General features: G+C 47.5%; 1 protein-coding gene across 2 annotated transcripts in view; it reads left to right on the top strand.

The window, feature by feature from the left end:
• RUNX3 (RUNX family transcription factor 3) overlaps positions 1-21,879 on the top strand; it is a 99,636-nt gene that overhangs the window by 72,705 nt on the left and 5,052 nt on the right. For both annotated transcript variants that reach the window (XM_072609357.1, XM_072609358.1), the window contains one exon: positions 16,149-16,301. In XM_072609357.1, coding sequence (XP_072465458.1) covers positions 16,149-16,301 — 153 coding nt within the window. The remainder of the gene's footprint in view (positions 1-16,148; positions 16,302-21,879) is intronic.

Below are 21,879 nucleotides of genomic sequence, written 5' to 3'. Positions count from 1 at the left end.
GTGCTTTAGTCAAGAGGTGCTGGGTTCAAATCTCCCATGCCATTTACTACCTGTGTGACCCTTGGCAAGTCACACAAACTCCACTGCTAGATGAGGATAAAAGGAGCTGACAGAGAAACCTGAGTTCAGGAGAGAGTGCTGTGCGGTAGAAAAAACACTGGAGTCAAAGCATCAGAGTTCAAAACCTGCCCCTTATGACCTTGTGCAACTCTCTTAACTTCTCTGGTCCTTATTTTCCTAATCAGTAAAATGAAGGGATTGGTCTAGCAGAGCAGCATCCATGGGAGACTGGAAAATTAAAGGCCTCTGGAGTTGTACCTCCCTTGAGTCCAAAGAGGTGGGGGACTATGGGTGCAGATCATTGCATATGCTGTTTCTGTTAGAAGAGTAGATTGAGGATAAGGCCATGTATCCTGAAATGAATGTCATGTGAAAATCAGAGGCCTCAACAAAACTTTAAAATAACGTTCTTTAAAAGCACTAATAATAGTACCTTGGTTTGCATCATACTTTATTATTATCAATACGAGCTAGTATTTATATAGGGCCTACTTTGTGCTAGATTCTACACTGTTTTGTAAATATTACTATGTTTCATCTTCACAGCAGCTCTGGGAAGTAGGGGAGGTTATTATCCCCATTTTACAGATGAGAAAACTGAAGCAGGCAGTGAAGTTAAATGACTTGCCCAGGGTCACACAGCTAGTGAGTTCCTGGGGCAGGATTTGAACTCTGATCTTCTTGACTCCAAGGTCCAGATCTCTGCTCACCATTCCTACCATTGTAAAAGGTGATTCATATCACTAGGGCTTATCCTGTCTGGGTCTTAGCTTTTTTTTCTCATCTTAAAAAAAAGGACAGATTAGGTGGTCTCCAAACCCTTGCTGGCTCTCACAGGCCATGAGTGATCTTCCCAGCCCTTCCTCGCCCCCTCAGCACTTCCCACAGGGCTGTGTGCCTTTGGGCCATACCCTTGGTATGTCTGAGTTCTAGCTTCAATAGTCTGGAGCCTTAGTCTCTAAGAATGAGCGGATTTCAAGCTAGAGATTTATCTGGAAGAGTACCAGAGAGATGTGGGCAGGGCAGGCCCTGGAGTGGTGAACAAGGACTAGGAGACAGAGGAAGAAGGCAGAAGGGAAGGGAGAGTACTCTGTCTTGGGCCTGAACCCTCAGAGGAGTTTTTGATGATGAGAGGGAGAAAAAAGGTCTAGAAATACACAGAGCTGAGGCCAAGAAAGATTTTCATTTCATGATTTTTTTTGCTACTGCCCATCTCACTTCCCACATGGATACCCATGCCCCGTGGAGAGCCTCAAAAGGCCCCAGCTGCTCAGAGAGGAGGGGGCTTGAGTTCCCCACACACCCCTGCACCTGCATCCTCATGAGACCAAAGTTCCTTAGAAGTGGTGTCCACTTGGGCAGCTCCCTCAGCCATCTGTATGTCCTTAGACAGGTCACTGCCTTCTCTGGGCCTCAGTTTGCTTATCTATGAAATAAGTGAAATGAACTTGATAATATGGGACCCCCTTCTCTGACATTCTGTGTTCTAAGGTCTCCCTCCCACCTCTGACATTCTGTGTTCTAAGGTCCCTCCCAACTCTGATATCCTGTGTTCTAAGGGCCCTCCCAGCTCTGACACTGTGTGTCCAGTGGTTCCTGCAGGTCACTGTCTTCGGCCTTCATTATCTTCCCCATCCCGTGCTCAGGCCAAACCCTCTTCTCTCTGGATCTGGCTCTGAGTGAACTGCCCTCTCAGCTAGGTCAGAACTTCCAGAGTCATTTACATGGCAGAGATGGACCCTGGAAAAAGACGATACTTGACCAAAAGGAATGACTCACTACTGATGGAATTTCAGATGTTGGGGGCAGAGAATTGGCCTTCTCCCAATTTCCTTAGATCCCTCTAGGCCTGTGGGCTGTTCCTGGAGACAATTCCCCTTCTATATGGTCTAATAGCTGCTAAAAATGGGGGAAACTAAATTGTTTTCGGAGATTCACAGAAGTGTTTGCCATAGCTTGTCTCCTCTGAGTCTCCCGGAACAGCCCTGCTGCAAAGAGCCATAGGCATCTATTGTCCCTATTTGAGAAGTCAGGGTCCCACAGCTACTAGGTGTCTCAGCAGGATTTGAACCCAGGTCTTCTGACTTAAAGACCTCTTCGAGCCCTAGAATCACAGCATAGAAGAGAACTGGGGAAACATCTGACTCAGCCCCTTTGGAGAGGAGGAAAATGAGTCTTAGAATAGGCCAGTCAGTTAAACACATAGAAAGTAGTACAACCAGGATTCACACTCACTTCCTCTGACTCCAAATGCTGTTATTAGTCCATTCAGAGGAGCTGAGATCTGCCCATGAGCTCTGCTGGTTATTGAGTTATTTGCAGAGAGCTGGTGGCAGTCTTCTAGGTGTCCCTTTATCAGGGGTCCTCCAACTTTCCACCCCTTTCTCTGTCACGCAGATCCTCAGTAGTCAGCAGGGAGACAGAAAGAATCCCAGACCAGAACAGAGCCACCGCCACCTCAGAGGGGAACAGTGTCTCCCTACACACCCTCCCTCCATCTCCTAGGGCCCATGAGGAAGAGGAACACTCTGAGCCTGAGCAGTTCTGTGCAAAGGGCTGGGGAAGAACCCAACGTCTTGTTTCTGAGAATCCCCAGGGAAAGCCCCAAAGGCTTTCTAATAACAGAGGAAAGCGCCATGTGGGAACTGGGCTAAAAGCAACATGGCCCCAAGTTCTTCTGTAAATAGGACAGAGCTAGAGCTGAACAAATCCTCACCCATTCTATGTTCTAAAGTTCTGTCTCTGATTTTCTCTATTTTAGTTTTCTCTACTTCTGACTTTTTGTGTTCTAAGGCCCTTCCCAGTTATAACATTCGGTATTTTTAAGTTCTTTCTTAGCTCTGAGCTTCTGTGTTCTAAGAACCCCCCAGCTCTGACATCCTGGGTTCTAAGGGCCCTCCCAGCTCTGACATCCTGGGTTCTAAGGGCCCTCCCAGCTCTGACATCCTGGGTTCTAAGGGCCCTCCCAGCTCTGACATCCTGGGTTCTAAGGGCCCTCCCAGCTGTGACATCCTGGGTTCTAAGGGCCCTCCAAGCTCTGACGTCCTGTGCTCTAAGGGTCCTCCTAGCTCTGACATTCCATGTTCTAAGGGCTCTCCCAGCTCTGATATCCTGTGCTCTAAGGGCTCTCCTAGCTCTGACCTTCTGTGTTCTAAGGCCCTTCCCAGTTATAACATTCGGTATTTTTAAGTTCTCTCCTAGCTCTGAGCTTCTGTGTTCTAAGGGCCCTCCCATCTCTGACATTCTCCATGCTCTAAGGGCTCTCGCAGCTCTGACATGCCATATTCTAAGGGCCTTTCCAGCTCTGACTTTGGGTTTTCTATAGTCCCTCCCAGTTCTTAGATTCTCTGCCTAAAATCCTTTAGGTTTGACATTCTAAGATCCCTTCCATCTTGTTCTATGTTATGCTCTGCCTTTCCAACATTTCCATTCGGTTCTACAAACATAAGTTAGGCAATAAGCATTTATTAAATACCTACTGAATACCAAACACTGTGTTAAGCATTGGAAGACAAAGAAAGACGGAAGACAGTCCCTGCCTCGGAGGAGCTCCCAGTTGGGTGGCAGTTGGATGGGGAGAGGCCACACAAACCACCCTGTACAGATAAAATGCAGGCTCAGCTGAAGGATGACTTCATTCCCTCCAGTGCTTAACAGAGGAAAGGCCCTAGAAGGAAGGGAAAGGCTTCCAACAGAGGATGGCGTTTCAGCTGAGACGCGCAGGGTGAGATGGGGAGGAAGTAGGCGTGTGGCACAGACACGAGGGACCCTGGGCACTTGTGATTCAGAAAGGAAGATGAAGCAATCTGTGCCTCCAGAGAGCCTTTGTCCCTGGAGGGAGGGGGAGATCCCTGTCCAAGGCCATTGAGAGATCCCTGCCAGCCAGGTGGAGGAAGGGAAGGGGGTGCTTAGGAGATGGCACCTGAGCTAAGCCTGGGGAAAGCTGGGGAGGGGAGCAGGGCCAAGCTTGTGGAGCAATTAGGAATCCATTTAGGCTGGAACAGAGAGTGCACAAAGCAGAATTATGGGAGATAAGACAAACGTGACTGCCATAGCCATGCAGTGCTAAGTCAGGACATTTGTATTTTAATATAGAGCAGAGGCTCTTAACCTGGGTCTCAGAATTTGACTGCTATCTCTCAATATAATTGGTTTCTTTTGTGATCCTATGTATTTCATTTTACAAGTTAAAGATACGATTCTGCCAAGGGGTACGTAGCCTTCATCAGACCACCCAGGGGTCCCTAGCTCAAAATAAAAGGAACCGCTGATCCAGTCCAACCTCCTCCTTGCACAGATAAGGAAATTGAGGCACCAAGAGGGGGAAATGACTTGCCCCCCGAGTCACACTTCATTCAGTCAGGGGCAGCAAACCCAGGACCTCCAACACTCAATCCAACTCTCTTTATACCACACAAGGACGTGAAAAGGGAGGGGAGGGGATGGTGGCTTTACACTGTTGTGTTTTTCACAGAGGTGAAAAGGTATGTCTGGGGATTGGGCAAGGTAGCTCTGCCCCAGATCTCAGGCTGGAAAGGCTCTAAGAACATGGAATGGAACTTAGAATAGAGTGTTAGTCCCAAGAGGGGCCTTAGAACCACTGAATGTTAGAGGTAGAAGGGTACTTAGAATCTTGCTCTTGGCACATTAGTCCAGAAGAAACCTTAGCACACAGAATACTTAGAGCCAACATGCTCATTTCTGCGTCCTGGTTTCCTCAAGGTCCCAGCTGAATGCCCAGCCTTCTACAGGAAGCCTTTTCCATACCTCCTAATGCTAGTGCCTTCCTTCTGGATCATCTCCCATTCAGCCAGTATATAACTTGTCCACACATAGTTGTTGGCACATTTGTCTCCCCCAGTAGCTGCATGAGCCCTCCCTCAACCTGCTTCCGTCAGCCCCTGCTCAGGGATGTCAGACACGTGCCACTTTTCCTAAGCCGAAAACCTCCATTTCCCTTCCTGTTCCTTTCCTTTGGGAATTCCTTCAAATGGGAGCTTCCAAACCACTGTCCAGTTTCCTGCCCTCTTAGCAGTTCAGTCAGGCGTTGGCTGGTCTTCAGGCGCCCCCAGTTTAGGTGTATCTGTTTGTCGACACCCGGCTCACCTCCTCCACCCTCGTCTTTGGTGTTTGGATGACCTCAAGCCCGGCAGAACAAACTTGTGGTTTCTGAACTCAGACATGCTGTCACTGCCTCTCCAACTGGCTTCAGGAACTCCTTGATCCGTCCAAAATTCCTGTTAATTCCTTCCAGTTTTAATCTAATTCTTGCTGCATAATTAGCCCCCAAATTACAGGACTGGAGTAATCATCAGTGAGGTTTCTGTAGCGTTTGAAGGCTTTCAAAGTCCTTAATTCCCACCTCCCAGTGAGGGTGGAGAGGATACATTGTCATTAGTCCCATTTTTGAGGTAGGAAGACAGACTCAAAAAGGTTATGTGGGCTCGTCATGGGCCACACAGCTAGGAAGTCCTTGGACTCAGTGCTTGTGACTGACCCTCACAGATGAGGTTTGCCCTCCCTGCTCCCATCTGCCTCCTAGCTTCCTGCCTTCCTTCAAGACTCAGCTCAGATCTCACCTTCTGTGGGGTCTTTTCCTGCTCTCCTCATGGGTCTTGTATGTATCTAGGTATTGACATGTTTCTCCCATTAGAACATAAGCCTCTTGAGGTCAAGGACCTTTCTTTGTTTTCTTTTGAGCTTGGCACACAGGAAGAGTATACTAGCTGCTTGTTGACTAACTGATGGTCCTCTGCCTTTCTCTGTCACTGTCCTGGGTCTCTGGTTCTGAAGCTTCCTTTGTATCTTCCCTAGCCTAACCCCCCCCCCCCCCCCCTGCATCCTGACTCTGGTGGACAATGTGGGAGAGAGATGGAGACAGTAGCATAGCCTGGACATGTCCCCTTGGGCTTAGCATCCCCTCTGGGTTCTGTTATCCAGTCAGAGGACCTGGGTTTGAATTCTGCATTCTTTCTACCTGTGTGGCCTAGTTGGAAGTCAGATTCTCTGGGCCTGGCTTTCCTCACCTGCACAGTGAGGGACTTGGCCGTTCTTCTAGCTCTCAACCTGTGAGTCTGGGATGGTATCTTAATCTCTCCTAAAATGCTCCATGTCCTGGGCTCCCTCGGCACTCGGAAAGCCCATGGGCCCCTTCTCAGAAGAAGGTTTTTAAATCATAAAATGCATGAGATCATGAAGAGAGGTGGGCTTAGATTCAGGAAGATCTGAGTTCAGATCTGGCATCTGACACTTCCTAGCTTTGAGACCCTGGACAAATCACTTAAACTCAGTTTGCCTCAGTTTCCTCAACTGGTAAATGGGGATAGAAATAGCACCTCCTAGGGTGATTGTAAGGATATATTGTGAGGATATTGTAAGGATTGTAAGGATAAAATGAAATAATATTTGGAAAGTGCTTAGCATGGTCTGTGATACGTAGCTATCATTAGCTTTATTATTATTAATTCTCTTGACGTGGTTATATTAAAATATTTTTGAAATAAGTTCACAGGCCCTAGTTAAAAACTCTGTCCTGTACCATCCTTGAGGTGTTTAAACTTTACCCCCACTGAAACACCATTAAACATCATCTCTTGCCAGAAATACCATTGAGTAGTGACTAGATTGCTGGGCATAGAGTCAGTAGACCTGGTTTGGAATCCTGCCCCTGGCCCTTACCAGTTGTTAGAACCCAGGCAAATCCCTTTCCCCTCTAAACTTCATTTTCCTCGTCCATTAAATGGTTATAGCATTCTCTATACTGTTTCTATCATAGACTCAGTGTAGTGAAGAAAGTACTTTTTAGACCTTAAAGCACTCAGTGTGTGTTAATCATCCTCACCACCACCAACACCACCTTCATCCTTTAGATGTCGGTGGTGTTTTTATTCACCTGGGGAGGATGAAGAAAGGCTTCCTTGAAGAGATGCCACATGAGGCTTATTTTATGGGGTGAATGGCTCGTGACCTCAGTACCCCCAAGGAGCATCGAAGTTTGAGGGCCAAGATGATCATTATCCTTAGAGAACTCTCCTCCCCCTTGGAGAATCATGGTCTCTGCCCTGAGGGAGTTCTCAATCTGTGGGGAGGAGATGGTCTCTAGTCCATACCCCAGATCATCTTGGCTCTTTGGGAGCCCCCAGCCTAAGGGAGGAAATGACTCCCACCTGCTTAGGGCCCCAGGAGATTAATTCCTCTGGAACTCTGGCTTCTGGTTGCTCCCTGCCCTGCCCTCTGTGACCACCTTCAGAGTAAGCTGGTTAGAACCATGTCCCACCCCAGTTAGTGTGAGGGACTATCAGGTGCCTCCCCTTAAGAGCCTCTTGAATCTAGGCAATCACTTGACCTGTCACCATCCTTGCCCTGTGGTGGAAATTGTCCTCAGATTCCCAAGGACCCCAGGCCTTCCCCAGGGACCAGTAGATGCTGGTCTCATCAATACATAGGACCATGAGTGGGTATATTCCCGGGCTCCGGGCTCAGAAAGTGGAGCGTGGAGTTAGGAGACATAGCTCCTGTGTCCCCAGCTTGGCTCCTTCCCTGTGTGTAGTCCTGTGAGCACAAGTTCTCTGTCTATCTCTGCCTCACTCTCTCATTCTCTCTCTCTCTTCTTTCTCTTTCTGTATCTCTCTCTGTCTCTTTCTCTGTGTCTCTCTCTTCCTCTCCTCTCTCTGTGTCTCTCTCTCTTTTCCTCTCCCTCTCTTTCTCTATCTCTTACTCTGTAAGCTGGGTAGCTTACAGCCAGCCTCCTCGTCATTGTTCCAGGCTTCCTCTTCCTCACTCTGGTCCCTCGTATCAGCCCTGCCCTATTCTACCACTGCCACCATCTCTATCCTTTGAGTCCCCATTGGCGACCTTACCTCCTACTTGATCCAGAAGACTAAAGCCTTTCCCTTTGGATGCTCTCTGTGTTATGTCTCAGCATAGGAAGTTGGCCCTTCTTGCCATGGCTGGTGCCTTAACTTGTACCTTGGATTCCATCCCTCTCTGACTTTGGCCCAGCCCTTCTCAAGCATATTCAACAGTCTCTCAGCTAGCTTCTTACCCTTACCCTAAAAAAAAGCAAACAAACCCCAAACCACCTTCTCTTGATCCTGCCAACTCCTTAAGCCCTGTTCATCCTCCTCTCCTCCCCTTTGACTGCCAAACTTCTAATTACCGGTATTCACTGCCTACAGTTTCTCACCAACCACTCCTTCCTGAGCTCTTGGCAATCTGCCTTTTAATCCCACCCCTCAAAGCTGTCATTGCCAGTGACCCCCTTAAACACAGGACTGTGAATTCAGAGCTGGAAGGGACCTTCAAGGCCTGAGGCTCAGAGGGAGGTCAAGTGACTTATCCTAAGTCAGTCAGTGGACTGGACACCATGCTAAGTAAACACTGGAGATCCACAAGAAGAAGGCAAGAGCAGAGGCCATTCCTTCTACGGACTCACATTCTAATGGGAGATAGAGCAGGTAAATAACTGTACTGTACCATGTACAGAGGACCATGTGTGTAGTCCTGTGAGCACAAGCTCTCTGTCTATCTCTGCCTCACTCTCTCATTCTCTCTCTCTCTTCTTTCTCTCTTTCTGTATCTCTCTCTGTCTCTTTCTCTGTGTCTCTCTTTTTCTCTCCCTCTCTTTCTCTATCTCTTACTCTGTTTCTCTCCCTCCCTGTCTTTGTCTCTCTGTCTCTATCTATTTCTGTATCTCTCTGTATCTCTCTGTATATATCTCTGTCTCTTGCCTCTCTCTTTCCACATACACAGAGTAAATAGAAGGGAATCCCAAAGGGAAGGCACTAGCAGGTGGGGTAGGGGAGAGGAGGGTAAAGAAAAGAGGGAAGGATCTTCTGCTGTAGAAAGCAGGATTTGAGTTGAGACTTGATGATAAAGAAACCAAAAAGGTGGAGGTGGAGGTGGGAGGACAGCCAAGTGCAAAGGCAGAGTGTGGAGATGAAGTGTCACATTCAGGGAGTAAGAAGGAAGTGGGTATCTCTGGATCATAGAGTGCCTGGGGAGAAGTAAAGTCTGGGAAGGCTGAAGAAGTTAGAAAGAAAAAAGTCAGGAGACTGTGTTTGATCCTGAAGGTAATAGGGAGGTACTGGAGTTTTTGCAGAGAGGGAAGTGTATTGTGGTTCAGACTTACCTTTAGAGAAATCCCTTTGACCTCTGAGTGGAGGATGGAACAAAGTGGGGAGAGATTTGAGACAAGGGCACCCACTTGATGACTGTTACTGTGGTCCAGGAAAGTGCTGATGAGGGCAGGGATGAGGTTGGTGGCTTTGTGAGTGAAGAGAAAGGAACATAGATGGGCCATTGTGTGAAGATTGGGTGACACCAAAGACCTAAGTCCAGGTGACTAGAAGGATGGGGGTTCTATGACTACCTGCAAGGAACTTGGAAAGAGAAATTGAGGGCTAGATAACGGATCTTCTTTTAAACCCGTCACACTTTATTGTGTTGAAGATGTTTATGAGACATTCAGAGACATTCATGAGGCATTTGGTGATTCGGGGCTGGAACTGGATGGATAAATCCTGGAGTCATCCACCTGGATATAGTAATTAAATGCACAAGAGTTCATGAGCTCATCAGGTGAGAGAGTAGAGTGGACCCAGAACAGTCCATGGCCTAGTGCTTGTGACCTGGATGAAGATCGAGAAAAGGAGACTGAGAAGGAGTGTGGGGAGGGTAGGAGGAGACCAGGGAAAGAATAACATAGTGAAAACCTGGAGAAGACAGAGGGTCTGGTAAGAGAGGGTGACTGCATCGGTTTATGGAGAAGCCGTGAGATGTCACCACTGAGAGAGTGTTGATACTCTGGGGAGACCAGGAAAAGGATGAGATAAAGGATGAATTTGGAAGCCAGACTGCAGAAGACACAAGAGAGAAGGAGACACCTAGTGTGGACGACTTTCTCAGGGAGCTCAGCTTCAAAGGAATGAAGAAATAATTTTATTTTAATAGATTGCAGATGCAGCAGGATCTAGTTAGGTTTTTTTCAAGGATGGAGGAGACATGGACCTGCTGGTAGGCATCGGGGAAGAAGACAGGAGAAAGGGAGAGATTACAGATTAAACAGTGGGGTGATAGTAGGACAGTCTGGAGAGGATGGGAAGGAATGAGATCAAAGGTGCAGGTAGAAGGGTTGGCCTTGGCCAAGAGAGGAGACACTTCATCTGAGGCAGGAGTAAAGAGTGTCACACAGCTAGTGAGAGTCTGAGGAAGAATTTGAACTCGGATCCCTCCAGTTTTGCCCAGTGCTGTAACTACTCTGACACCTGGATGCTTTGACCTTTATTTTGACACCATTGGCCAACCCTTTCTCTCCAAACACTCCTCTTGGCTCCTGTGAGGGTCTCTCCTGGTTCCCCTCGCACCACTGGCATTTCCATCTCCATAATCTTTTGTCCACCCTCTGAGCATTTGTATCCTGAGTCCCTTCTCTGTCCTCTGTCTCTGTCTCTCTCTCAGTCCTCTCTTCCCTTCCCTCTCACCCGCCCCCCACGCAGTGGCCAAACAATTAGACCAGACCAGCCCTCTTCTCTTCAGACCATCAGCGTCTCCCTGACACCTATAGGATAACCCATTGCCTGACTTTGGCCTTCAAGGCCTTCTGTGAGCTGGTGCAAGCCACCTTTCCAGTATTATATTCTAAGCTTCCTGTACTTTCTGTTCCAGACAGGCTGTCCACCCCCAACCTCACCCCCTGTGCCCGGAACACCTCCCTGCCCCTTCTTCTGCCCAGGCCCAGTTTGTACTACCTCCTCCATGAAGTCTGCCAGGACGTTCCCTTGTCTAAGCTGGAAACCTTCTACTCCCTCCTCAGATTGTCTTTGAGCTTGCGGTCAGAATCTTTCCTTTGTCCCTTTACACTCTGTGTTGGATCATTTTCATTTGCATGCGTGTCTTACTCCCTTTATTAAACTGTCAGTTCCTTGAGGACTAGGACTTTTTTGTCCTTTCTTTCCTTCATTGTCTTATTACTACTTGTAACAATAATAATATAGGTAGCATTTTTATAGTGCTTCAGAGTTTACAAAGCATTTTATGTATATGTCATTCATTCCTCATAACTATACAAAGTGGGTGCTGTTATTATCTCCAATTTTCAGATGAGGAAACTGAGGCAGGCAAGTTAAGTGACTTGTCCAGGGTCTCACAGCTGGTGTCCGAGATGGGATTTGAACTCGGGTCTTCCTGATTCCCAAGTTATATGCTTATAAGCTCCCTGACCTTCATCTTTGGGACACCAGAGCAAAGGTGATACTGCAATAGGAGGGATGGAAGTCATCTGGAGATGATAGAATGAAGAACCCTGGGTGGGGAATCTGGAGACCTGGGTCAAGTCCAGCCTTTACCAGCTGCCTCACTTTGGATGGAGTGACACCAGGAATGGCTGACCTTTCTGATTCCTGCCCACTCAGGATGTTCCCCTTTCCAATAGACCATTTTATATTAATAAGATTATTATTATCATGTTATAATAATAATTACTATATATTCTATAGAACATATAGAATATATTCTATGTTTTATATAATTACATATTATTATTATTAATAACTGACTATAATAGTCCTTTTTATTATTTATTATCATCATAATTCTTTTATGTTAATAAGATTAACAGTTGATTCTATCCTAACAGTTACTGCCTATCTGGTGCCTTAAGGTTTGTGATGTGTGTTACCAAATCTGTCATCTCATTTGGTTTTATAGCAGTAGTGCTTCCATGAGTTGAGTGGGCTTGTCTTTATTTCTGAAGCGTGGTCTTCCCTGCTGCCTTTGTGGACCAGATGGAGAGATAGGTTAGCTGATAGATAGTTTGTGTGAGTGAATTAGGATCGAGTTGAATGATGGGGACCCAAAGAGTTGTCGTTAATTGGTTCACTGTTGACCTAAAATCTTCTAGTGCAGGCCAGACCACCACTTGTTGGCACCTGTTATAGAGGGGATTTGGAGTCCGTTACTGGTTCCATCTCTTGAGATTCTGTGTTCCTCCTTTTCCAAGCCTCTGTTCTCTTAACTGTAAATGGGCAGAATTATCCTCATCTTCTGAAAATCGGAGAAGGTAACTGGAAGTACATGTAACATTACTAGGGCTATAGGAGAATGAGCTGTGATTGTTTCAGGTGAAGGAAAAGCACCAGTTTTCTTTCAACCCCTATATCCATGTTCAGGAATGGGTTTAGAATGGCCAGCCTCGACTCAATCTTCTTACCCCTCCAGAGTATCAGGTGGAATAATCATAGAGGGGAAGAATTATCAGGGTTCAGTGCTGGGCTGACCCTGCTTGTTTCCCAAATGATGAAATATCAGAGAAATTGAGGGACTTGCCTAATATTATGCAGCTAGCATCAGAAGTAGCATTCAAACTCAGATACTATCACAAATCTAGTAGAAAATGGCCTCCGGGGCTCAGGGCTCTTCCATGCCAGACCCTTCCATCTCTCATTTTCAGCTGTGAGGTGTTCTGGCTGCCAGGTCTACCTCTGCAGCCTCCTCACAAACACATTCATCAGCATCCCAGGTCATGATGGCCTTTGGGACCTTGTCAAAGGATCAAGGATGTTTTCTGGTTGTTTTTTTTTCTCTTCGGTTTAATCTGGCTTTTCAGAGATGACTGCCAATCGTTGTAAATCTCCTGACAAGCCATTGTTGTTGCAACACCTCCTCCCCCAGCCCTTTCCCCTGCAGCCTCTGGCTGGGAAGAGACAGTAGAGTCTGTGTGTGAGTCCACCGAGGGGGTCGGTGCCAAGAATAGCATGACCTGATGTTGTAAGCGGGCCCACTTCAAACGAGTGAGGGATGAGTTAGTCCGGGCCTCAGAAAGCTCTCCTCCCCTGGATCAGGCTGGGTTGGGCTGGGGGCTCTGTGTGCTTCTTCTAATGCCCCTGAACACCACTCCTCTCTGCCTCTCAGTCCTCTTCCTCTCTGCCTTGAGCTCCAGGGCCTTCTACTACCTTCTGTTTGGGTAACCTGAGCTCTTTTCCTCCCCAGACCCCCTGTCCCTCCTCACCTGCTCCTCTGTCCCGCATGTATTCTCATGAAGGCAAGGGGATTCATTCATTCGTAGAATCAGAGTGAGAAGAGATGTGAGAGATTTGGGGGGACAGTGATATTGGGACAAAAAATGTTGCTTTTGGTCGCAAGATCATATGGAGCTGGAGCCAGGAGGGACTTCAGATGCGATATAACCCAACTCCCTCATTTTACAGATGAGGAAACTGAGGAGCAGGGAAGCCTTACTTTCCAGAGTTATTCAGGTAGTAGTTCCTCTGCCTGTTCCTTCGGGCCCAACATTCTTTGTACTTTTTTGAATTCTAGCTTGGCCACATTGTAGATTTAGGATGGAAAGAGACCTCAGAGGCCAACCCTGTGCCCCTCTTCTACAGTTGAGGAAACTGAGACCCAGGAAGCTTAAGTGATTTGCCTAAGGTCACACCTGTCAGAGGTGAGATTTGAACCCAGGCCCTTTGAATCCAGAGACAGTGCTCTTTCCCAGTACATCTATATATTGCAGTCTATCTCATCTCTTTGTACCTCAGTTTTTTCCTCTGTAAAATGAGGGGAGTAAGATTAGATGATCACTAATATGCCTTCTTGCCCTATCATATAACGTACATAAAAGCATTTTGCAAATTTTGAACCTGTGTCATTGTTGGTCATTGTTAGTAACATCCTGAGATGTTAGTAACATCCTCACTTCCTTCCACATTTTATAGATGAGAAGTCTGAGACCTAAATAAAGAGGTCACACAGAGACTGACCTGGGAGACCTGGGAGTCTCCTGACTCTCCATCAAGTGCCCTTTCCAATTCATATTTATTCAAAAGTACTTGTTAAACTTCTCATATTAGCTGGGCTTTATGCTTGACCCCAGGCATGTAACAGACTTGAGATAAGACCATGAGGGGTCATTAGATTCAGGGGGAAGAATTAAGAGTTTGGACATACAAGTCATGTCCAAATGCATGAGAGAGTGTCTTTCCCTCAATAGGGCATTAAGCTCCTTGAGGTCAAGGAATATTTCGCATTCTAGTGTAGCACCTGGCATGTGGTGGTGGTAGGTGATAGGTAGTGATAGTAGTGATAGATGGTGGAGGTGATGGTGGTAGATTATGGTGGTGTATGGAGATAGGTTAAGTGGTTGTGGTAGTAGATGTTGGTGGTGATAGATAGTGATGGTGGTGAATGGTGGTGGGGGGTGGAGGTGGTTTATGTGGTGATGGTAGTGGATGGTGGTGGCAATAAAGAGTGGTGAATGGGAGTGGAGGTAGATGGGGGTGGGGGTGATAGGTGAGAGTGGACGGTGGTGGTTAGTGGTAGTGATAGATGGTGGTAGCAGTGGTTGATGGTAGTGGTTGAAAATAGTTCTGTTGGTGGTGGATGGTGAAAGTAATTCGTATTTATAGAGGGCCTTAAGGTTTACCAAGCACTTTGTGTACTTCATATCATTAGAACCTCACAATATCCCTGTGAGAAGGGTGCTATCATTCCCCCATTCTACAGATATGGAAACTGAGGCTTACAGAGGTTGTTTTCCCAAAGTCAGACAGCTACTGAGGATCTGAACCTAGCTCTTCTTGCCTCCAGTCTAGCATTCTGGAAGAGGCTCTGAGCTGAATGGGACTTCAGAGTTCCTCTAGTCTAGTGCTCCTCATTTTACAGATGAGGAAACTGAGGCCCAGAGAGGTTAGGTGACTTGCCTAAGGACCCAAAAGTACTCACTGACAGAATAGATGTTCTTACTCCAGGCCCATGACTCCAAATTTAATGGTCTTTCCACCATGCCACACTATAACTCCTACATCATGCTGCCTTTCTACATAAATGCTTAATCAGTGTTTAATATTCTATTAGAGAAATATGAGGCCCCAGGGAAGGGCTTAGCACTAAGAAAGCATTTTGGACAAGTCGGTTTGGGCACTTGGAGCTTCTGAGTGCCGACCCCTTTCTGGAGGCCCATCTGTTGCTTCCCCTTCCCTCCTCCTCCTGAATAGAAAAGAGAGTCATTTTCCTCCCTGCCCCTGGTTCAGATAAAATCCAGAGGGCCTTTGGACTCCCCAGGATACTCTTGAGGGAGGCCATCCCTCACTCCAACTCAGTCTCATAGCCCTAGAAGTCCCTGTCACCACTTGTCACAACACCGGAGTCCAGAGTGGCATCTCAGTACCACTGATGTCTTCTTCCACATGATTCCCCTTCATATGTAGGAAGACATCTGGAAGACCCGGAAATTGAGCCCAACTTGAGTTAGAAGATCTGAGTTCAAATCCAAGTTGTGCCACTTTCCACCTGTGTGGAAAGTTAGCTTCATTTTCTTAGTAGGTAAAAGGGAAATTGAGGTCTTCATTGCCTGCTTTACAGAGGTGTCTGGAAAGCACTTTGCAATCCTTAAAACTACCTCCTAAGTGAAGTTTTCCCTTATTTCCCTCTCTTTACCGCCGTCCAACCAATTGTTATCATTGTCTCCCTCTTGAAGTTACTTTGCATATATAATGTTATCTACTTGTGAGTATGTTTGCGTTGTATTCTCCCCCACACACCTCACAGGATGGAAGCTTCTTGGAGGCTAGCATCATTTTTGCTTTTGTCTTTGTATTCTCGGTGCCTCGGGTAGAGTAGGGGAGCTTAACAAATGTTGGCTGAATTGAATCTTTTAGGGTGCTGGTAACAGCCACCAAGGTACATCACCCCTCCCCCAATCTCCCCAGGTTTTGCTTCTGTTTCAGAGTATAGGATTTAGAGCAGAAAGAAGTTCTGCTCTAGGTCCAGGTCCCTCAGGTTACAAAGGAAGAAGCTGTAGCCTAGAAGGGTGAAATAACTTGCCCAAGGTCACACAGTAGCAAAGTCAGGATTCAGGCTCATGTTCTCCAATGCTACTTCCATCCTATCATCCTGGCTCTCTGGGGTGGGAGATTCATACAGAGACTTTTCATTGAGACCCTTAGGAAGCCCTTCCTGGCAAGGTCATGGTGGGGGGGATTGTGAAATCTTTCCTTCCCTGGGTAAGTAGAGGCAAGATGAGGTGGGTATGGACGACAAGCAGGTAAAGTCCTTGAATGCGATGCTGATAGATTCTCCTTCCCTCCTGTCAGGGCACAGGCAGAAAATGGAAGACCAGCCAAAGGCCTTTCCTGATCGATTCGGTGACCTGGACCGACTTCGGATGCGAGTGACACCAACAACGCCTAGTCCCCGGGGCTCCCTGGCCACCTCCACTCACTTCAGCACTCCGGCTACAGCACAAGGTACAGGGGCTGGGGCCAGATCGAGGCCAGTGCCCAGGAGAGGGAGGGAGCAGGGGAAGGGCCCCTCCTCTGGATAAGTGGGGTGTGGAAGGAAGGTAAGCCAGGAGAAATAGCTAATCCTGATTTGAATAGATTGATTTAGGTGCCTGCACGTTGTCTCTTCCATTGAATGTAAGCTTCTTGAGGGCATGGACAGGTTTTTGCCTTTATTTATATCTTCACAACTTAGTTCCTGGCATATAATAAGAGTTTAATAAATACTTTTGCCCTGCCTCAAGGATAGGAGGCATAGCAGATAGAGCTCCAGGCTTGGAGTCAGGAAGACTCCTCTTCATGAGTTCAAATCACTTACTAGCTGTGTGACCTTGAGCAAGTCACTTAAGCTAGTTTGCCTCAGTTTCTTCATGTGTAAAATGAGCTGGAGAAGGAAATGGCAAACTACTCTGGTATCTTTACCAAGAAAACCCCAAATGGGATCACAGAGAGTCGGGCACGATTGTACAACAAACAACGAAACAAGGGTCTTACATTGTCTCAAAGAAAAGTGTGTATATATAGAAGTGTATAAAAAGATTTCTTTATAAAATGACTTTATAAAATGACTGTTTTCTGGAGGCCATATACAGAAATGGACTTTGAAAGGGGGAGCTCAGGAGTAGGGAGAGAGCAACAGAAGGACAGTGTTCCAGCTATGGGGAGCAGCATGGGCAGAGGTACTGAGCTAGGAGTAGATAGGGTGAGAACTAGGGACAGAGGAGGGTACAGATTCTCTGGAAGGTGGAAGACCTAAAGGGAAGATAAGCCTGAGTGGGCACATGGGAGCCACAGTGTGGATGGGGCCTTGAATGCCATGGGGAAGGCCACAGAAAATTTTTTAACAGGAAAGAGATAAACCTTAGCAGGACATTAGAAAGAATACTTGGGCAGGAGGTGGGAAGGGTGGATTGGGGAGTAGTGGGGAGAAGAGAGAAACCAGAAGTAGCAGGGGATGAATGAAAGGTTCACAGAGATTTCCCCTCCTCCCTGAGTAAGGTTGATAGTAAAGATATGGAACAGGGTGACTTGCCCCAGGCCTCACTACCTTAGAAGGCTTGTCAGGGATACTGGGACATGGTGATCCAGGGCACTTTGGCCCTGCCAATTTGGATCATGTCCCCAGGGGAAGTGAGGACACCAGAAAGGAAGGGATGTTTGTAAACCCTCCCCTTCTTGTTCCAATGGAATCCCCTGGAACAGCTAGGCTTCTCCACATCCCAGGAGGGCAGCTGTTCCAAGAGGGAGTTGACAATACCCCAGGTAGACAAGGGAAGCTTTAGAGACAGAGGGCTGACTGCCTGGGATGCCTGGGGGTAGCCTGGCTGAGAGGGAAAGGGAAGACATTTATGTGTACCTACTGGGTGCCAGGCACTGTGCCCAGCACATTACAAATATTATCTCACTGCCCGGGCAGAAGGGAGAGTACTTAACATCTGTGTGATATTGGGCAGATCACTTGTCCTCTTTCCACCTCAGGTTCTTCCTTTGTAAAATGAGGGGCTTGAATTCTGCAAACTCTGAGGTCTTTTCCTGTTTAGAACTGGGGTTCTATGAGCTTCAGAGCTGGGAGGAAGCTTAGAACACAGGATGTCAGAGCTGGGAGGTCTTAGAACACAGGATGTCAGAGCTGGGAGGACCCTTAGAACACAGGATGTCAGAGCTGGATGTATCCTTAGAGCACAGAATATCAGAGCTGGCAGGAAGCTTAGAACACAGAATGTCAGAGATGGAAGAGACTTTAGAACGCTGAATATCAGAGCTAAAGGTAAGATTCAATTCAACTCAAGAAAACTTTCTTAAATAGCTCTTATAGATCAGGCACTGAGCCAGACTCTGAGAATACAAAGACACAAGCTCAACAGTTCCTTCAAGAATGTTTTAGACTTTTAAAACATTAGGAAGGAACGTAAAACCTAAGATATTAGAACATAAAATGTGAGACCTGAGAAACACCCCAGAACATGAGGTTTTTGCTGCTGAATGAGTCTAGAAATTCTAGAAAATAGGAAATCAAAGCTAGAAGCACCCTGAGAACCTAGAATATAAACAGAGGTCGTGCTCTTGGAAATTCAGAGGATGTCTGAGGATGTTCCAAGAAGCCTCAGAACATAGACCATTTGTGTGTGTGTGTATGTTTGTATATGTGTGTATTTTTTTATTTCCTTACTTTCCTCTGATCTGGTTATTTTATATGATTTATAAAACCATCACCTAAGTTATAGCTCGTAAATAAATAAACCTTTTACTCCTAACGTGTTCGACACCTGAGCAAACAGAGACTTTGCTACCTCTTCTCTATCAATGCTTGGCTCATCTCCTGATGTAGTTAGTGAGGCCTCAGGCAGGGTGTGCCCCCAGAATTGCCCCCTTCTCTCACAGGAAAGGCATCTTTTGTGAAAGATGACTGGGAATCTATTTCTGAGGACAGCAGCTTCCACCAAGATCTTCCTTTCTTTGAAGGGGTACATGTTAAGTTGTAGCATAAAGTCCATAGGCAGAGAAGCCTAGACAGAAAGGGATGGAGAAAGTCTGAATGACACCCTGGTCTTTAGCTCTGGGCTACTTCTTTTTCCCTCACCTGTACTCATGCTGCCTAAGAAAATATTGGCTAAACCCATACCTGGCTGACCAGGAGGGAGAGGTCCAGAGAGCTCAGCCTTGACTGGCTCATCCAAGTCTTAAGTTATTACAGTCTACATCCTAAGGGCCCTCCCAGCTCTGACATTCTGTGTTCTAAGGGCCCTCCCAGCTCTGACATGCTATGTCCTAAGGCCCTCCCAGCTCAGACATTCTGTGTTCTAAGGGCCCTCCCAGCTCTAACATTCTCTCTTCTAAGGTATGCAGTGTTTTTGAAGATAGGAACTGTTTAATTTGTGTCTTTGCCTCTCCAGTGAGTGATATATTTATCAAATACTTGCTGATCAGCTGATTGGCCACCTCCACATCTTCCCCTTCCTTGGTACCCTTATCCCTCTGCAGAAGAGGTTTGGGGCTGCAGTAGGGGTAGATAGTCCAGCCAAAAAGCTTTGTTGTCTTGGCTGCCTTTTTACTTAGAATATCCATTTCTCAGGATAAAACCACAGCCCTTCAGCCAGCCCTAGTGACAGCAAGTCTGTACGGGAGGAAGCGAGTTGATTGAGTTTGTCCCTGTGCCTTGGTGACAGAGAGCCAGGCTCAGCTGGACTAGAGGGACTGGCCTAGGGGGACTGGCCTTGAGGGGATAAAAGAGAGCCAGATAGTAGCCACTTTCAGCTAGGGCTGAAGTACAGTAGCTGCTTCTGGGGGAAGCCTGGTCTGGAGTCAGGAAACGCTCCAGAGCAGAGGGAGAATTCACATACTGCCACTTGGTCCCTACGTGTAACTGGAAGCATGCGGTTCACCTGAACCCCTTCGGGCTCGGGTTCCTTGTCTGTTGAATGAGTGGCTGGGTCTGGAGTACTTCAGTGTCCTAGGACGACCTGTCAAGTTGAGGGAAACTACACAGACAGAGAGAAAACTGGTGGCATCTCAAAGGAATGTTAGCTTTGGGAGCTGGGTGAGGTGAGATATAGGGATGATGCCATGAGAAGAGGAAGGTGGGGCCCATGGGGATATGATCTTCACTAACCCACAGAAAAAGGGTCTTATTCAGCCTGGCCCTAGAGGGCAGAACATTAGGCCCAAGAGTGAGGGTCACCAAGATGCCAGTAGGGTGTCAAGAAAAAGTAAAGTGATATGGGCCTCCGAGGGAGGTGCTGGGCTCCCCAACCTCACAGGGCTTCAGGTAGAGGCTGGATGAACACATGAGGTGATTCCAGAGCAGGGATTTTTATTCAGACAGAGTAGCCTTGTAGGTCTCCCCACTGGTACTGGCTATGCCCAAGCATCCATGCCCAGCCCCATGCCAGTGAGGACCCCCAAGGAAACCTTCATTTGGATGTCACACTCGCCATAATCAGAGACCTTTAGCAAGCACTGGGAGATTGGAGAGCTCTGGCCCCCTGGAGCCAGGAGGGAGCTGGCCACACTGTGCCTCCCATCCCATGCCACCTCCCTTTCCTTCTTCCCACTCCCCAGCACAGGGCCCAACCAGGGAATCTGGTGAGTGACAAGTAACACTTACCTTCAGCAGCCTCAGCCAGGAATGCCCAGAGTCCACTTAGCCAGATTGAAAATCATGGAAGGCCTTCTGCCTTGAGGCAGAAAATGGTAGCCCTGGGAAGGATGTGAAATAAGGGGCATCAGGGCTAGTAGGGCCCTTACAAGAAAGACCGTGAAGAGTTAAAGGGACCTTAGAACATAGGTCATTAAAGACATGGTGGGCAGGGCTTATTAACCAAGGATCTATAAACTTTGTTTTTATTTAAATATAATTGGTCCCTTTGTAATCGTATGGATTGTATTTTATTCATTTAAATCATATTCTGAGAAGGGGTCCATCTGTATGTAGGTTTCACTAAACAGTCACGGGGGTCCATAATTCCAAAAAGGTTCAGAACCCCTTCTTAGGGTATAGAATGTCAGATTGAAGGAGACCTCAGAACCAAGGATGTAAGAGCTGGGAGGGCCCTTAGAACACAGCGTGTCAGAGATGGGAGGGCCCTTACAATTCATGATGTCAGAGCTGAGAGGGCCCTTAGAACACAGGATGCTAAAGCTGGGAGGACCCTTAGAACACAGTATGTCAGAGATGGGAGGGATCTTAGAACACAGGGTGTCAGAGCTGGGAAGGGCCTTAAGATTTAGTTTCCAGGTCAGAGAATTCCTCCAGTAGCATTCCCTTCTGCCCAGCATAGAGAATGGGGGAGGAGTTGCCCCCCATTTCAAATCAAGCGTCTTGAACAAAGTCACAAAGGGTGTACATGACCAATCTGGGTTTCAGAACCAGCTTTTCTCATTGCAGAGTTAGTACCCTGTTCACAACACCATGTGAGGTGGGATTTGAACCCAGTACTCTGTCGCCTCTCCTCCTCCTCGCTCTGCTTCCCACCTGGGCAGGCTGGGGGGACATCATTCTCTTTTCTCCCTTTGGCCTCCCCCATTCCCACCTCTAGCTGGCCTTCCTCCTCTGGGGTTTCCTTCTTCATCTGTTAATAGTGGGGAGCCCCCAGCTCAGCTTCTGTGTATCTGCCGACCACCAGGCAGGCCCAGGCATTGGGGGCCTCAGAGGAAATAGCAGCCCTGGGGTTGTGTAGGGTGGAGGCAGCCAGGTCTGCTGGAGGAGGGGGGACAGAGCCCCAGTGGTCCAGGCACCTCAGCCGTTCTCCAGTCCCGCTCAGTTGGGGGATGGGGCCCAGGCACCGCCCCGCCACAGAGAAATTCTTACAGCTTCAATGGACTCATTCAGTGAGTACAGCAGCCAGGGCAATTTTGAGAAGAAAATAAACATTTCCTTCCACTATTTTCATTGGCCACCAGACAGCAGCAGTATGCATCTCAGGTTTCCAGGGGCCGCCCCTTGGCCCAACCTCGGGAAGGGCGTGTGGGCAACGTCGATGAGGCTGGCGCTACTCTGATGTTGGGGGACCCAAGGGCATGGGGAGGGCTCTGAGTCCACACTCCA

Source organism: Notamacropus eugenii, chromosome 5 (assembly GCF_028372415.1).
Source record: "Notamacropus eugenii isolate mMacEug1 chromosome 5, mMacEug1.pri_v2, whole genome shotgun sequence".
NCBI lineage: Eukaryota > Metazoa > Chordata > Mammalia > Diprotodontia > Macropodidae > Notamacropus > Notamacropus eugenii.
Note: the sequence above shows the minus strand (reverse complement) of the source record. Positions and strands in the feature narration are given on the sequence as shown.